This window comes from Diceros bicornis, chromosome 21 (genome assembly GCF_020826845.1).
Source record: "Diceros bicornis minor isolate mBicDic1 chromosome 21, mDicBic1.mat.cur, whole genome shotgun sequence".
Lineage (NCBI taxonomy): Eukaryota > Metazoa > Chordata > Mammalia > Perissodactyla > Rhinocerotidae > Diceros > Diceros bicornis.
In genome coordinates this window covers 22,231,402-22,245,311 of record NC_080760.1, presented here as the reverse complement: position 1 = coordinate 22,245,311, position 13,910 = coordinate 22,231,402, and the positions used below count along the sequence as shown (strand labels likewise).

Here is a 13,910-nt window from a genome sequence, read left to right as displayed (position 1 = left end):
TTTTTCCTTCCCCATCTCACCCCCATCCCCACCCTCATGCTTTGCTAGCACCTAGATTGCAGTAGGAGGAAAATATAGTAAAGGTAGTAAATCTATATTTTAGCAAGTCATCTGAGAAAGGCCCTAATGAATTCCCTGAGGATAAAGTGGGGAAATGTATGGCAGTTGAGGATAAGGTGAAGTGGTTTCATGATTGATTGAACAACCCAATTTGTTGTCAGAGGACTCAGGTTTGCACGTGGATATGCCACTTATCAGATGAGGGACCTTGTTGCCATTATTTAAACTCTCTGAACTACAGTTATCTGTAAAATAAAGGGAATACTACTACTTACCTCATAAGGTAGTCATAAGGATTAAGTTAAATCACGTATATTAAAGTCATTTTGTAAATTATAATGTATTACATGACTTAACTACTATTGATACCAATTAATATTACCAGTAGAGAGTTACAAAGCTTTGATCTTTTTTTATTTTTTTTTGTGGGGAAGATCAGCCCTGTGCTAACATCTGCCAATCCTCCTCTTTTTGTGCTGAGGAAGACTGGCCCTGGGCTAACATACGTGCCCATCTTCCTCCACTTTACATGGGATGCCGCCACAGCATGGCTTGCCAAGCAGTGCATCGGTGCGCACCCGGGATCCGAACCGGCGAACCCCGGGCCGCCACAGTGGAGTGCGCGCACTTAACCTCTTGCGCCACTGGGCCGGCCCCAAAGCTTTGATCTTGACCCTATTTTCCTCAACATTTTATCGAAGACATGGATGAAGATAGAAGAAACACTTTTATTAGATTTGCAGGTGATACAGAGCTGGCAGTGAAAGTTAATATGTTTGATGAGTCTTAATAATTCAATTTATGCTAGAGCTAGGACAGTCATAACGATTTTGGCAGGCTGGAATATTGGACAAAACCAATAAGAAAAAAATTTAGCAAGGATAAAATTTTATATCTGTGTTTGGCTAAAAACAAAATTCCACAAGGACAGAATGAGGAAGCCGTTCGTGTGAGGGAGGTTCTGGGAGATTTAGTCAACCTCCAGCCCGGTCTGAAAGAGCTACATGAGTGGCTACAGAAGAAGGCAACAGAATTATAGATTGTGTTTATAGAAGTCGAGTCCATAGCATAGTACTCTTGTTGGGCCAGTAGTCATCTGGAGTCATTTGCTTAATTCTCGAGAGGATATATAGAGGAGAAGCAAGATGACCAGGTTTCTAGTAAGTGACAAAGGGTTGAAGGCATTAGAAGTACCTGGAAAGAGAAGAATAAATAGTGGTAGTAATAATTGCAATACCACCACCACAGCAATAGCAAATACTTATTGGGTACTTTTGTCTAGTATTGTCCTTGATCTGTGTTACTTCATTTAATCCTCTCCATAGCTGTGTGAGGTAGCTACTATTGTTATCCCTGCTTCTCCATTTTATAGATGATAAAGCAGACTGAGAGAGGATAAATTGCTCACTCACGGTTATATAGCTGGGAAATGAGGGAGCGTATATTTGAACTCAGGCATTCTTATCTAGAACAGGTACTTTTATCCAACTTGCTATGCTGCTTTGTAAGAGTTGGGGAAAGTAAGATAGCTAACTTAAAATATTTGAAGAACTATCATGTGGAAGAGGGATCAGCTCTTTGTCATATAGTTCTAGAAGGTAGTGCTAGTCCCAGGAAGTGTAAAATTCTAGACGAGAGATTTAGGCTAAGTGTTAGGAAGAAGAGTCTAACTGTTAGATACTATGGAATTGGTTGAAATGCAGTTTGTTTCTCCAGCCACTTGCCAAGCAGAGATTGGATGGCCGCCTCGTAGGTTTTCCCTCAGTGCTATGTGATTGTCCTAGGTAACCTCAACAACTCCTTCAAGATTCTATAATTCCATTAGACTTGTTCTTACCCAAATGTATTAATTAGGACTCATGACTTCAAGCAGCAGGGATCCAACTAACTACAGCTAGAATATGGGCTTTCTTGGAAGAGCAAGAAGGCAGCTGATCCTCGGTCATAATGGAATCAGGAACATGAACTCTGCAGGACTCTGTCTCAATTTTTGCCTCCACTTGGCTTTGTTGATTTTCTTCTCTCTCATCTTAATCCAGCTTCCATCGTATATCAGAAAAAACATTCATTGGCAGCTCCTGACCTTTTATTTCATCTAATAGTTTCTCCCACTGGCGATGGACTGCCTCTTTGGTATTAAGGCAAAACAAAACGAAACAAAACAACAAATCTTCACAGGCAATCTGTAGATTGGCCCAGTTTAAGAGTCTGCACTGCCTATATCATAATCAGTTGGGACCAGGAAAATGGAGTTAGTTAGAAAATGGCAGGTCTCTGGGAACAATATGGGGATCAGAAAAGGAAGTATACTAAACAAAGTGGTCCCCTGCCCCAAAGCAAAATGACAGGAAGCAGGTACTCAAAAGGCATTAAGAACACCACAGGTTTAAAGTCTTTTTGACTCAACCATATACAAAGTATGAACATAAATTTCAGGACTCAAGAATATTCCATGTTGATGACAATAACCTTTCTGAGAATATTTGAAAGGCTGAGTATTTGGCACCTATAATATGCTCAGCGCTGAGCTAGCTGCTTTGCTGGGTACAGAATAACTACTGGCCATGGTTCCTATGTTCAAAGACCTAACAGTTGAACGAGATTAAGGATTGAGTAGCATTCTGAAAACCATTTAAAATATAATTATATAGAGGATTAGCCCTTATCAATGATCTCATTTACAAATACATCTCACATCAAGTTTAAAACTAGCTTCTCAACAAAATTCTTGATGGTTCAGGAATAGCCCAGGCTGAAGAAATCTGTATTCACTTGTTTATTCGTTTATTCACTAACAAGCACTGCTTACGTACTCACCATTGCTTTAGACACTCTATGAGGTAAGAAAAGTGGTTGAGTCACAGTCCCCTTCCCTCAAATTTCTTAACTGCTGTTCTTTCTGCCTGAAATATTCTTCATCTCACTCCCACCCCTCATTGCAATCATCTCCTTCTATTTAACTCCTGTCCATATTTTCGGATATCAGCCTTCCTTGACTCTCTTGACTGGGTTAAAACACTTTGCTATAAGCTCCCACAGCATCCTGGGGGCTTCCCTTTTGTAAAGTTATCAAACTTGTAATTTTTTACCCAATATGTGTCTTCTTGAGTAGAGTGAGAGCCCCATGAGGACAAGGTCATGTGTGTTTTATTCACTACGATGCCTAGAATAGTGTCTCAAAAATAGCCAAAACGAAAATTTGGCAGATATTTATTGAGCATCTGTGTGTTCAGCATTGTTCTTGGCACTGAAGATACAAAAGAAGGAAAAAAAAATAGACATGGTCCCTTCCTTGAAAGAGCTACATGTTAGCCAAAGTGTTGATTTAACGATAGAAGAGTATCCAACTCAAACCCCTTATTTCTCAGGTAAAAAAATGAATGCCAGAGAGATTAAGTGACTTGAGTCAAGCCATACAGAGAATGTGAGTGGCACAGATTGTTGTTGCTTTTTAATTCCCTCTTGCATACTTTTTCCCAATACGTATTTTGCAAATCACAGGTAGGTGTGTGAACTTCTGTTTATTCAGTCCATGACCACGCGCAGGACACTGAGGGCATCGTGAGCTGAGTGAGTGGAGACATGCAGAGCACATGATTTTTATGTACACAGAATGGTAAGGCAGTACAGGCAGTCAGCTTTGGTGATTTCCTGACCGATTCTCTCACAGCCCCTACAAGAGTGACCATCACGTCCTTTGTTGTTGCTCGTGGAGCCTTGGCGTCTGGAGTTCCCAGGAAAGTGAGGGTGTGGGTGTGGGCAGCCGTGTTGTTAGGGTTTAGTCAGGAACTGCTAAAGCAGAGTTCAGTCCTGAGCAGGGAGCTGCAGGAAGGGGCTGACATGGATCATTTTTGAGAAAATAGAAGAGCTTTTCAGGAGAGGGTGTATAAGAAAGGCAAGGGAATTTTTATAATAGGAGTGTATGAACAGCAGAGAAATAGCTCACTAGAGTAGGGGGTGTATATTGAATAATGAAAAATAATATGCGATAGGTATTGGGGGACTGTGCTGGAATTGAGTCCCTGGAAATGGAAGAAATGGCTGTTTCCAAGAATGGAGAGAGAACTAGGTTTGGATTTCTAATTAATTCAAACTAGCTCTTAAATTTAGAGCCGGGGAGGGCTCCTGTTGGAACTCTGCTGGGGTTCTTTCTTGAAGTTTGAGGAACTGCGCTAGAAGGATATGGAGAAACCTTCTCACCCATTCACTTTTACACGATAGAAGCCAGTCTCTGCAGAGGTTGTTACATGTGTCTCCCCAACTGCAAGTGCACCCCCACCTCCACAAAGCTGAAGTGCCACGTCAGTGGAAACGTAGCCTAAAGCCAACTGTCGCCCTCGCCATCTTCAGCCAGGGAATGGTAGAGCTTGTGCCTGATTCTCTGTGACTCTGCTATCAGTGGAGGCCAACCGACTCAGAAATCTCACTTAGTTCACTCGTAAAATCTGCAAGCTGCTGAGTCATTTAATCAGAAAGTACCTCAATCCAGAATAACAACCTTTTTAAAAAGCAGTAACTTTTAATGATGTGAGCAGAAATCCTTTGGCACTTCAAAGAAATGCTCTACCGAGGGCTATTTGCTAGGACCAGCAGTCCGCTTCTGTTATGGAGAGGGAGAAAAAGATTATTTTCTTGTCTTTAAATGATGTGTGCATTCAGGGAACGAGTTGCAGCAGGCTTGCAATGTGTGGGGAGAAGTCAGAGAAAGCTGTGCATACGACGTCTGTAAAGAAAATGTTTTATTTAAAGTGTTAAATACCATCACCAGAATGAATTTGATTTACATTAGTTGGTGTTCATTACAGGACTAATCTGCCCTTTTTTTTCCAACTGGAATTCCCTTTACTTTTAAAACATACTATGTACAGGGCAGCAATGGTCACTGGAATAGTGCTATTTACATGACTAAACCACAAGTCGAGGTGCAGACATGTGAAAATAAAAAAAAAATACACCAACTTTTAAATAAATACTGCATAATGACAAGTATGTACAAATATTCCATACAGTCATGTCCTTCTTATTAAAATTAGAAATAATTTATATAGGAATATGCACAAAAGATTATATGACTGCATCTTAGTATCAGGAAAATGGTAAACGTTTATTCTAAGGGATAAGTATAGACACTATAGGTCTATTAAATCAATTGTTGCTGGTACACAAGTGTCTAAATTATTTCCATAAGGTTTTATTCGTTCTTTTAACAACTTTACCTGGGTCCATCATAGATCTCAGAACGTCAAGACAGGGTCTTGGTGTATTTCATATTGCACCACATAAAGAGAAGGCATTTTTAGTGATACTCATTTTAACTTTTGCACCATAGCAGGCATGATAGTTTTTAACGGTCAGTACTGAGTTTAAAAGGGAAAAAAAAAAAAGAAAGCAACTTCTCTGCATGGCCTTAGTTTAAACGAATGATATGTATGTGGATTTCACAAGTTATTATAAGAAATTAAAATCAATCTATAAGAATGTGTTATCAATGTGTACATAAAGAAACAGAAAGTATGTGTGGTGTATTACATTAACCAGTGACTTTTCCTCTAAATAGGGGAACTTAAGAGAAATTTGACCTCGCAGCACCACCAAATGGTAACAACTGTCTGTAAAACCAAAGGCAGGGGTTTGACTGTAGGGGATTTGTGTGTAGACTTTTGGTGATGGCATCGAAGAACTGTTAATAGGCAGATTGACCTTCTCTGAGTCACCTAAAAATTGGAGCTTTAAAATTACTTGTTGCAAATTTATGTTTACTATATTTCTTTAGAAATATAATTTGTGAAAAATTGAATTTTACTACAGAAAAATGAATTAATAAACATCCCTGTGTTTCAGGGCTCCAAATTTTTAGCAGTGTTTCTATTCACATAATAAATGGAAATTGACTAAAGAAACTGTTTTAATTAATTAAAAAACAAAACCTAAGACCTTCTAGAAATAATACGTTAACCCCTGTATGAATAATGCTGGTGCTAAAAACAAATTTATTAGACATTACAATGGCCACATGATTTTAGGATTTTCTTGTAAACTGAACTTTGAAGGTGAAAATAAAATTACCATGCACTGTACAATAAATTGCAAAAGTTCAAATATCTTCTTTATCAAATACATGCTGACTTACTTTAACGTACTCCCAAGTCATGTTGCAAAATCCTTTTCAACATGCTTGAAATAAAGAAAGCTCATAAATAATATTTTTTTCCCCTTGAGAAATTCGTAAATTCAGAAGCATCTAGAGCTCTGAATCAAACATGGGGTATAAGAGATTATCAGGTCAAAAACTCGTAATTTTTTAGTATAATGTTCACCTTGGGAGGGAGAAAGAAATAAAAGATTAAAAGAGGGAGAGGAGGAAAAGTGAGATAGAGAAGAGGAAGAAAGATGTGAACAATTTGCACATATTGAACTTCGTAAGATTTGTATGTTTAACATGGAAATAATTTGAATGTTATACTTATTTGTCACATAAAGAGATTTTAAGTATCTTCTAGAAAGTATTTTCACTTGTAATGTCTGCCAAAACACAGACTATGATTAAAGAATAAACATGGTGCGTCTTTGTATCACCCTGTTGCATTCTCTCCCCCTTGTAAAACCATGCACTAGTGAAATTTATTTTTAAAAATAATATAAATTGTTGAAAATGGCTGATTTTTATTCTTTTTTTTTTTTGCAAGTTGCAGCCTCAAGAAAATAATTTAAATATTCAGCTAATCTGTGTCCATGCAAAAAAAGTTTCTTTAATTTCATTCAGTACAGTGTAGCCACAGAATTTTGTTTTTCAGAGTCCAACACATCTCGGCATTAGTGAATGCCGTGCCTGCTGGGGCTCCGAAGTCCGCCGCTGCTCACGGTGGACTGGCTGCCCCTGCTCACCGGCCAGAGCGGGGCTGAGGTTTTGTCCTGGACCACTTCTTTGGTCTCTTGCTTTTCACCTGATGCTTCCTAGGACTTCACTCCTTGCCTTGTAACATGGCTTAATGGCTGTATAGCTCCATTTCTGTGGCATAACAGGGCTTTGGGGTCAGAGAAACGAAGAAAAAGGAACAATAAAAATATAAAGGTGCCATTGAAAAGGGCTTTTGTTGCATGAAACTGACTGACTCTTTGAGATTAATCCATGGCTTCAGATTGGACCAAACTCGAGTGTTACTGAACTTCAAACCTGCTAGTTCTTCACAGCTCTGCGCTTTCACCTGAGGGCCTCCTTGAGGGCACAATGTGTGCAACTTCCTCTGAGAACACAGGATCGCTTTGTATCCCTAGAAACAGGCTCAGAAGACACAACATTAAGCATGCAGTGTTACCAGGGTTTGCGACCTGTGATTTTTTTTTTTTGTAACGCTGGTTGCTATGACAACAGTTTTACAGCTGCTATGAACGAGAGTAAGAAGGTCCGGTTGAACTTTCCAGAGATGACTGGGAAGCTCTTCTCGTCAGAGGAGCCAAGGTTGGATCTACTAGGGAGGAAGGGGGGAAAAGTTTGAACCATCCAATCACCATATTGGATAGCTCCAGTTCATCTAAAAGTATCTGGGCCACTCCCATAAAGGATTTGTGATCCATGCGGCCATAATCTCCCCAGACAATGATCTGTTGGCAAAATAAAAAGAGTAATGTCAGTATAATCAGGTACATAAAAACTTGTAAGCTAAAATACATTCAGTTAATGTGCTGACATCAACCATCAAGCAAAGCAGTTGTATTTAATTACTGGGATAGTTGTCTTTACGACTCCAAAGGTACATTAGGAGAACCGTACTGGAGTGTTAATTAAGATCATAAGCAGTGCAAGGAGATTGGAGTTTATATGTGATGGGGGTTTGCAAGTCTCTAGCTCAATTCAAAGGAAACAACAGTGTCTATAGCTTTATAGCACTGGCCACCGCTTTGAAGTTTCATAAGAACTTCAGTGGCGGAGAACAGAAAAGAATGGGATAAGAAAAGAAGCTGAGTACAAGGTTTGACTCCATGAAAATACTTTCTCAGGTAAGGGATAAACAATTCAGTAAATACCTGTAAAACCTTTCCTTGGGGATTCTCTTCGAAAGATAATAGCTGCTGGTAAAGTGGTTCCAGCGTTTTTCTTGCCACTTTTGTTTTCTTTTTGGCTATGCAGACTCCATTATCTAATAGATACACCTTTACATATGGTGCTTGGGAAAGAAAAGACAGAAGAGAGGCAGGTGATGAGCGATGGTTAGGGAATGCCCAACTCAGGGGTGACATCTGCAACAGCTTAGTTTTAGGCTGAAAGAGCTAGCAATCCAAATCATGGCCTTTCCACATAACGTCAAAACCATTAGACAAACAACAGAGAACTATCAGCCATTCAGGTAGTTTTAGGCAATGTGGACATAGCCTTTGAGCTGATCACTACTTTGCCATCAACTGGTTATGTAGATTTGAACACTGCATTAAATAAGGTAAAATGCTTCCAGTCATTAAAAATATTCAAGAGAGATGTCTTACTCAGGTTTTCATTTATCAATACTTAAATCTAATTAAACATGCTTGAAACTATATTGTTTTACTCACCCATCCCCACAAATCATTTATTTATCACTAAAGGGTTTGTTTATTGGTGGTGGTGTGGGTACAAGACACAGTGGGGTTTTATGTCATATGTTCAAATTAGCTAGGAAAAGGCAACTAATTATGAATTCCATGGCTTGAAATTTATCTGACAGACTCTTCATAAAAGCACTCAATGCATATACAAATTATGATATTCTTTATAACAGAGTGGTTGACTAGCTCCAAGACCTTTATAAACACAATTGTCTTAATCACTACTGCAAGGTTGTACAATAGGCAATATATATTATAATTTAGAACTTCTGCAAGGATAGAGTGCTTAAGAGATTCAAAATTACAATTCAGTCAGTGGGGGTGCTCAAGGTAGAAACCAAGTTTCAGAATCCTCAGTAGTTGTTCTATACTATACATCAGAGCAGATGTTCTATACATCTCTGCACAATGCATCTGGAATTTGTGGCAGTTTCCATGGCTCCAAGCACTTTAGACTATAATGGCATTTCAGTACAAAATATGTGACATCACGATAAAAATTTATAACAGTGCCTCTCTTTCCATATACAATACAGGAAGGAAAAGTCTTTATAATTAGCATGTCCTGCATACATAGGCTTATGCTACTTTGGGGGCTTGTATCTATTTTTATTCTAATTCCAGAGCTTTAAGGATTCCCAAGGAGAATTTTGAAACTCCAGATGAACTGAAGAATAACACAAAACACCAGCTAATAAGGAAAAGAACTTCTTATGTATATGTTGTACAAAATGAATTCTCTAAGTGTGGCAGTTTTTATTTTGCAGTGGTTTCTACTATTTATGTACTTATTATGTACTTAACTACTTCTATCATCCCCACCAGACTTCTGTCGTTGAATGCTCACTCAGGGTAAACATACAACTACTACAGATAATTGACTCATTTATTAGTATTCTTGATTATCTGAAAACTAAGTTTTCAGCATCTAATTAAAAACAAAGTTTCTAAATTGAAAAGTGTGGATTGTGAACAATAATAGTAGAATCTCTTCTGTTTTTACCTGGCAGTGTCTTGGAACCTGGTTTTACAACAAGGCCACGGGCGCGAATGATTTCCACCTCCAACTGTCCCTTTTTGTCCATCATTCCTACCTGAATGTCACCTAATGGTGTGTGGGGAAGAAACAAACAGGTCTTAATATACAAACGCAGTGGAAAAAATGCTTATGCCAAAGACCTTGGTTTAACATCATTACATCATTTCCCATATATTTTCCTAAATTCAAATATATTTAAAATTTTATCAGCGATATCTTACTTCAAAAAGCACATAAATTAAGATGGAAAAAAATTAGTTGAAGATTTTTTATTGTTAAAATCTAAGATACTCATTCTTGCTGATAATACTATTAAAGATCCCATGCAAGTTAGAGAACATAATTTTCAATTATCTAAAAGAAAAACAATGAAATCACGTGACAAATTCTTACCCATTGCAGGTGTAGCCAGAGTCTGGCGCCCCACTAGCTGGGCAGGGCCAAGACCATCCAGAAAATCGCTGAATTGGCTATCAGAGGCCAAGCGGACACCAGGGAAAATCAGACTAAAAGCAAAATAACATATGAGATTAAACACTCAACCCCTGTTAACTTTCAAGTAGCCAGGCTTCCCTCTAGCCCTCTTCCAGCGGCAGGAAAGTTGGGACCACTATTTTGCCACTTATATTAATTGGATCCCAACACGGCACTCCACCTCCCGTGGCTCTCCATCTATGTTCCCTAGCAGCTCGTGTATGCCACCAGAAGCAGCTATCACACTGTACTGCAGGCTGCTGTTTACGTGTCTTTCTCTTCCTTGGTCTGGAGGCAGGGACTGTGATTTCTATCAACAGCACTCAGGACATATTGAGCACCCACTCCATGAAAGGCACGGTCATACTGAATCCTCTTAGCTGCACTATGAGATAGATTCTATTATTTATAGATGAAGAAACTCTTTCAGATCATTTCCATCAGCATGCAAACATGCTGTTATTTTCTTCCACTTCAAAAAAAATCCCTTTCCTAACCCTACTTCCTTCTCCAGCTACCACCCCATTTCTCTCCTTGAAACTCCTTGAAAGAGTTGTCTCTATGTGCTATCTTCAATTTCTTTCCTCTCATTCTCTCTTGAAACTAATCAGTTTTTCTTTGCTCTCTTCCTTGCTTTATTTTTCTCCACTCCACCAAAATTTCTCTGATCAAAGTTACCTAATGGCCACAGTAGTAAATCCAACTATTAATACTCAGAACTCATCTAATGTAACCTATTACATCATTTGACACAATTGATCCCTCGCTCTTCCTTGAAACACTTTCTCCATTTGCTTCCCAAACTTTCTAGTCTCCTAGTTTTCCTCTTTTGCCAATCTACCTCAGCCTCCTTTGCTAATTCTGCCACTAAATGTTAGGAGCTCAACCATTTGACCTCTTATCTTGTCATATGTCTGAATTCCCCTGGTAATCCCATCTAGTCTCGTGATTTTAAATGCCATCCATGATATTACCTAGATTGACCTCTCCAGCTTGGACCTCTCCGTTGGGCCACAGACTTATATTCTTACTGCTTAGTCTACATATCTGCTTGGATGTCTAACAGGCACTTGTAACTTAACGTGTCCCAATATGACTCCCAATGCCCAAACGAACAAAAAACCAAACTCTGTTCCTGTCAGAAGATTCCCATCTTAATAAATGGCAACTTTATTCTTTCAGTTGCTCAACCTTGCAGTTGTCTTTCCTCTTTCCTCTTTGTTAGGGACTGAACTGTGTCCCTCCCAAATTCCTATGTTGAAAACTTAACCCTCAGGATGACTGTATTTGGAGATAGGGCCTTTAAAGAAGTAATTAAGGTTAAATGAGGTCATAATAGTGGGGCCCTAATCTAAGGCGACTGGTGTCCTTATAAGAAGAGGAAGAGACACCAGGGGTATGCATGCACAGAGGAAAGGCCATGTGAGGACACAGTGAGAAGGTGGACGTCTGCAAGCCAAGGAGAGAGGCCTCTGGAGAAACCAAATCTCCTGACACTTTGATCTTGGACTTCTAGCCTGCAGAACTATGAGAAAATAATTTTCTGTTGTTTAAGCAGCCCAGTCTGTGGTATTTTGTTATGGCAGCCCTAGCAAACTAATACACTCTCTTTCTCTCATTACTCACATCAAATGCATCAATAAATCTTATCAGCTCTACTGTCAAAATACATCCAGAATCTGACCTCACTAAGGCTGCCATCATTTTCTATCTTCTGTATTACTGCAACAGCCTTCTGAATGATCTCCCTGTTGCCCCCTTTACTTTCCACCCCCACAGCAATCACAGTAATCTGTTAAAACTGAAGTCAGATAATGTTAGGCCTCTGCTCAAAATCCTTCAATGGTTTCTCATCCCTCTCAGAGTAAAAGCAAAGTCCTTACGACGATATGTAAAGACGATGCAAGCTGTTCCTCCCTGACCCCCCCGATCCCCCATAGCTTAACTCCTAGTCTGTTACTACTCCTGCCCTTACCCCACTCCTGTGCTGCCCTTCCCACTGCTGATGCAGGCAAGCTCCTGCCTCAGGGCTTCCACATCACTTCAGCCTGGAATGTTCTTCCCTCACATATCCATATGCTCACTAACTCCCTTCAGATCTTTACCCAAAATGTGTCCTTTTCCCTATCTACCCTACATAAAACCCTACCCTTACCCTCTATCCTCTCTCTTCCTTTATTTTTCTCCCTAGCACTTGTACTGCCTAATCTACTATATATTTTACTAATTCTTCTAGTCTATACATTTTAACTATTTTTTTTTTGAGGAAGATTGGCCCTGTGCTAACATCTGTTGCCAATATTCCTCTTTTTCTTTTTTCTCCCCAAAGCCGCAGTACACAGTTGTGTATCACAGTTGTAGAGTGTGGCTCTTCTATGTGGGGTGCTGCCTCAGTATGGCTTGAAGAGCGGTGAGTAGGTCTGCGCCCAGGATCTGAACTGGTGAACCCCAGGCCGCTGAACTGGAACACGCAAACTTAACCGCTATGCCACTTGGCCAGCCCCCTAACAATTTCTTGTGTTTATTGTCTAGTTTATCTATTGGACTGTAAGTTTGGTGAGAATAGGTTTTTTGTCTTTGTTTCTGTTTTGTTCGCTGACACATCTCCAGCACCCAGAGCCCTGCCTGGAATATTGTAAGCACTCAATGAATGCTTGTCAAGCTAATCAATTAATTAAAACAAAGCTTAGAACAATTAAATAACTTGCCCAAGGTTCTATAGTACCAAAAAGCAGATGAGAACTTAAGCCTACATGATTCTAAAGCCCATGGTCATAACCACCAACTGATTTTGGCTCTGCTCTCTGACTTATATCCCCAACTCATAGCACACTGCCAAGAACACTAGAAGGTATGGGAATATTTATTGACTGAATTTGTGAGTATTCATCTCATTTCTCCAGTGAGACTATAAACATCTGGAGTGCAGGGGCCACAGTTTAAACATTTTTGTAGCCCTAACAGTATCTAATATAGTGCTTTGCAATGATAAGTGCTTAATGCACATTTTTCACTTGATTCTCCATTTTTTTTAAGACTTCCTTGATTAATATCAAATCTATTTCTTTCCTCAAACTTAATCCCCAAATATTCAGTTAATCCAAACATGTTAATGTTTCCATAAGTATCCCATATAACCTGATTTATAAATGTATGGAAACCATATACACCTCTTGTATTTATACAATTGTGCTAGACAAATTATCTTTAGGGCATACCATCAATACTCTGCCAGCAGCTCCTATGGCCTCACATCTGTAAACCGGCTACACAATGTCATCTAAACATCTGATGCTTCCATGGTGATGACAGAGCGAGGTCAGTAAACCCCCGTGTCCTCTATTAATGTCCTTTACACATTCACCTACCCGTCTGCAGTTGCTAACTACTGTTATTTTGTTGATGATGACAGGGCTATACAATCTTTACAAATACTTTAAAGATATCTCAGATGCAGTTGATTCAAGGGAAAGCTATGTTATAACTCCAAAAAGGAAAGGCTCACCAACTTTCTTTGCGGCATTTCTTTTTGGCCATCACATTTATCTGAACTGTTTGTCACTGCATGGAACTAAGTATGTATCAGTATTCTATATCTTTTAGCAAGAACTCTTAGAGCAAAGATTTTAAAAATTAGCATTGTTCATGTGGTGTGGCATGAGTGCTTGTTATTTTTGTGCTTTTATGTATTATTTCTAGCTAGGGCAAACTATTTTATTTGCATGTATTGTGACAGTCACATTTTAGCATCTTGCCA

The 13,910-nt window shown here is 39.2% G+C and overlaps 1 protein-coding gene across 9 annotated transcripts in view; it reads right to left on the bottom strand.

Moving 5' to 3' along the window:
* Positions 1-5,143: 5,143 nt before the first annotated feature.
* The window catches only part of RIMS2 (regulating synaptic membrane exocytosis 2), a 618,814-nt gene continuing 610,047 nt past the window's right edge, over positions 5,144-13,910 (bottom strand). For all 9 annotated transcript variants that reach the window (XM_058564761.1, XM_058564763.1, XM_058564762.1 and 6 more), the window contains 4 exons: positions 10,073-10,185; positions 9,644-9,745; positions 8,086-8,225; positions 5,144-7,662 (listed from right to left, as the gene is read on the bottom strand). In XM_058564761.1, the coding sequence (XP_058420744.1) occupies positions 7,444-7,662; positions 8,086-8,225; positions 9,644-9,745; positions 10,073-10,185 (574 nt within the window). In that variant the 3' untranslated portion in view covers positions 5,144-7,443. The remainder of the gene's footprint in view (positions 7,663-8,085; positions 8,226-9,643; positions 9,746-10,072; positions 10,186-13,910) is intronic.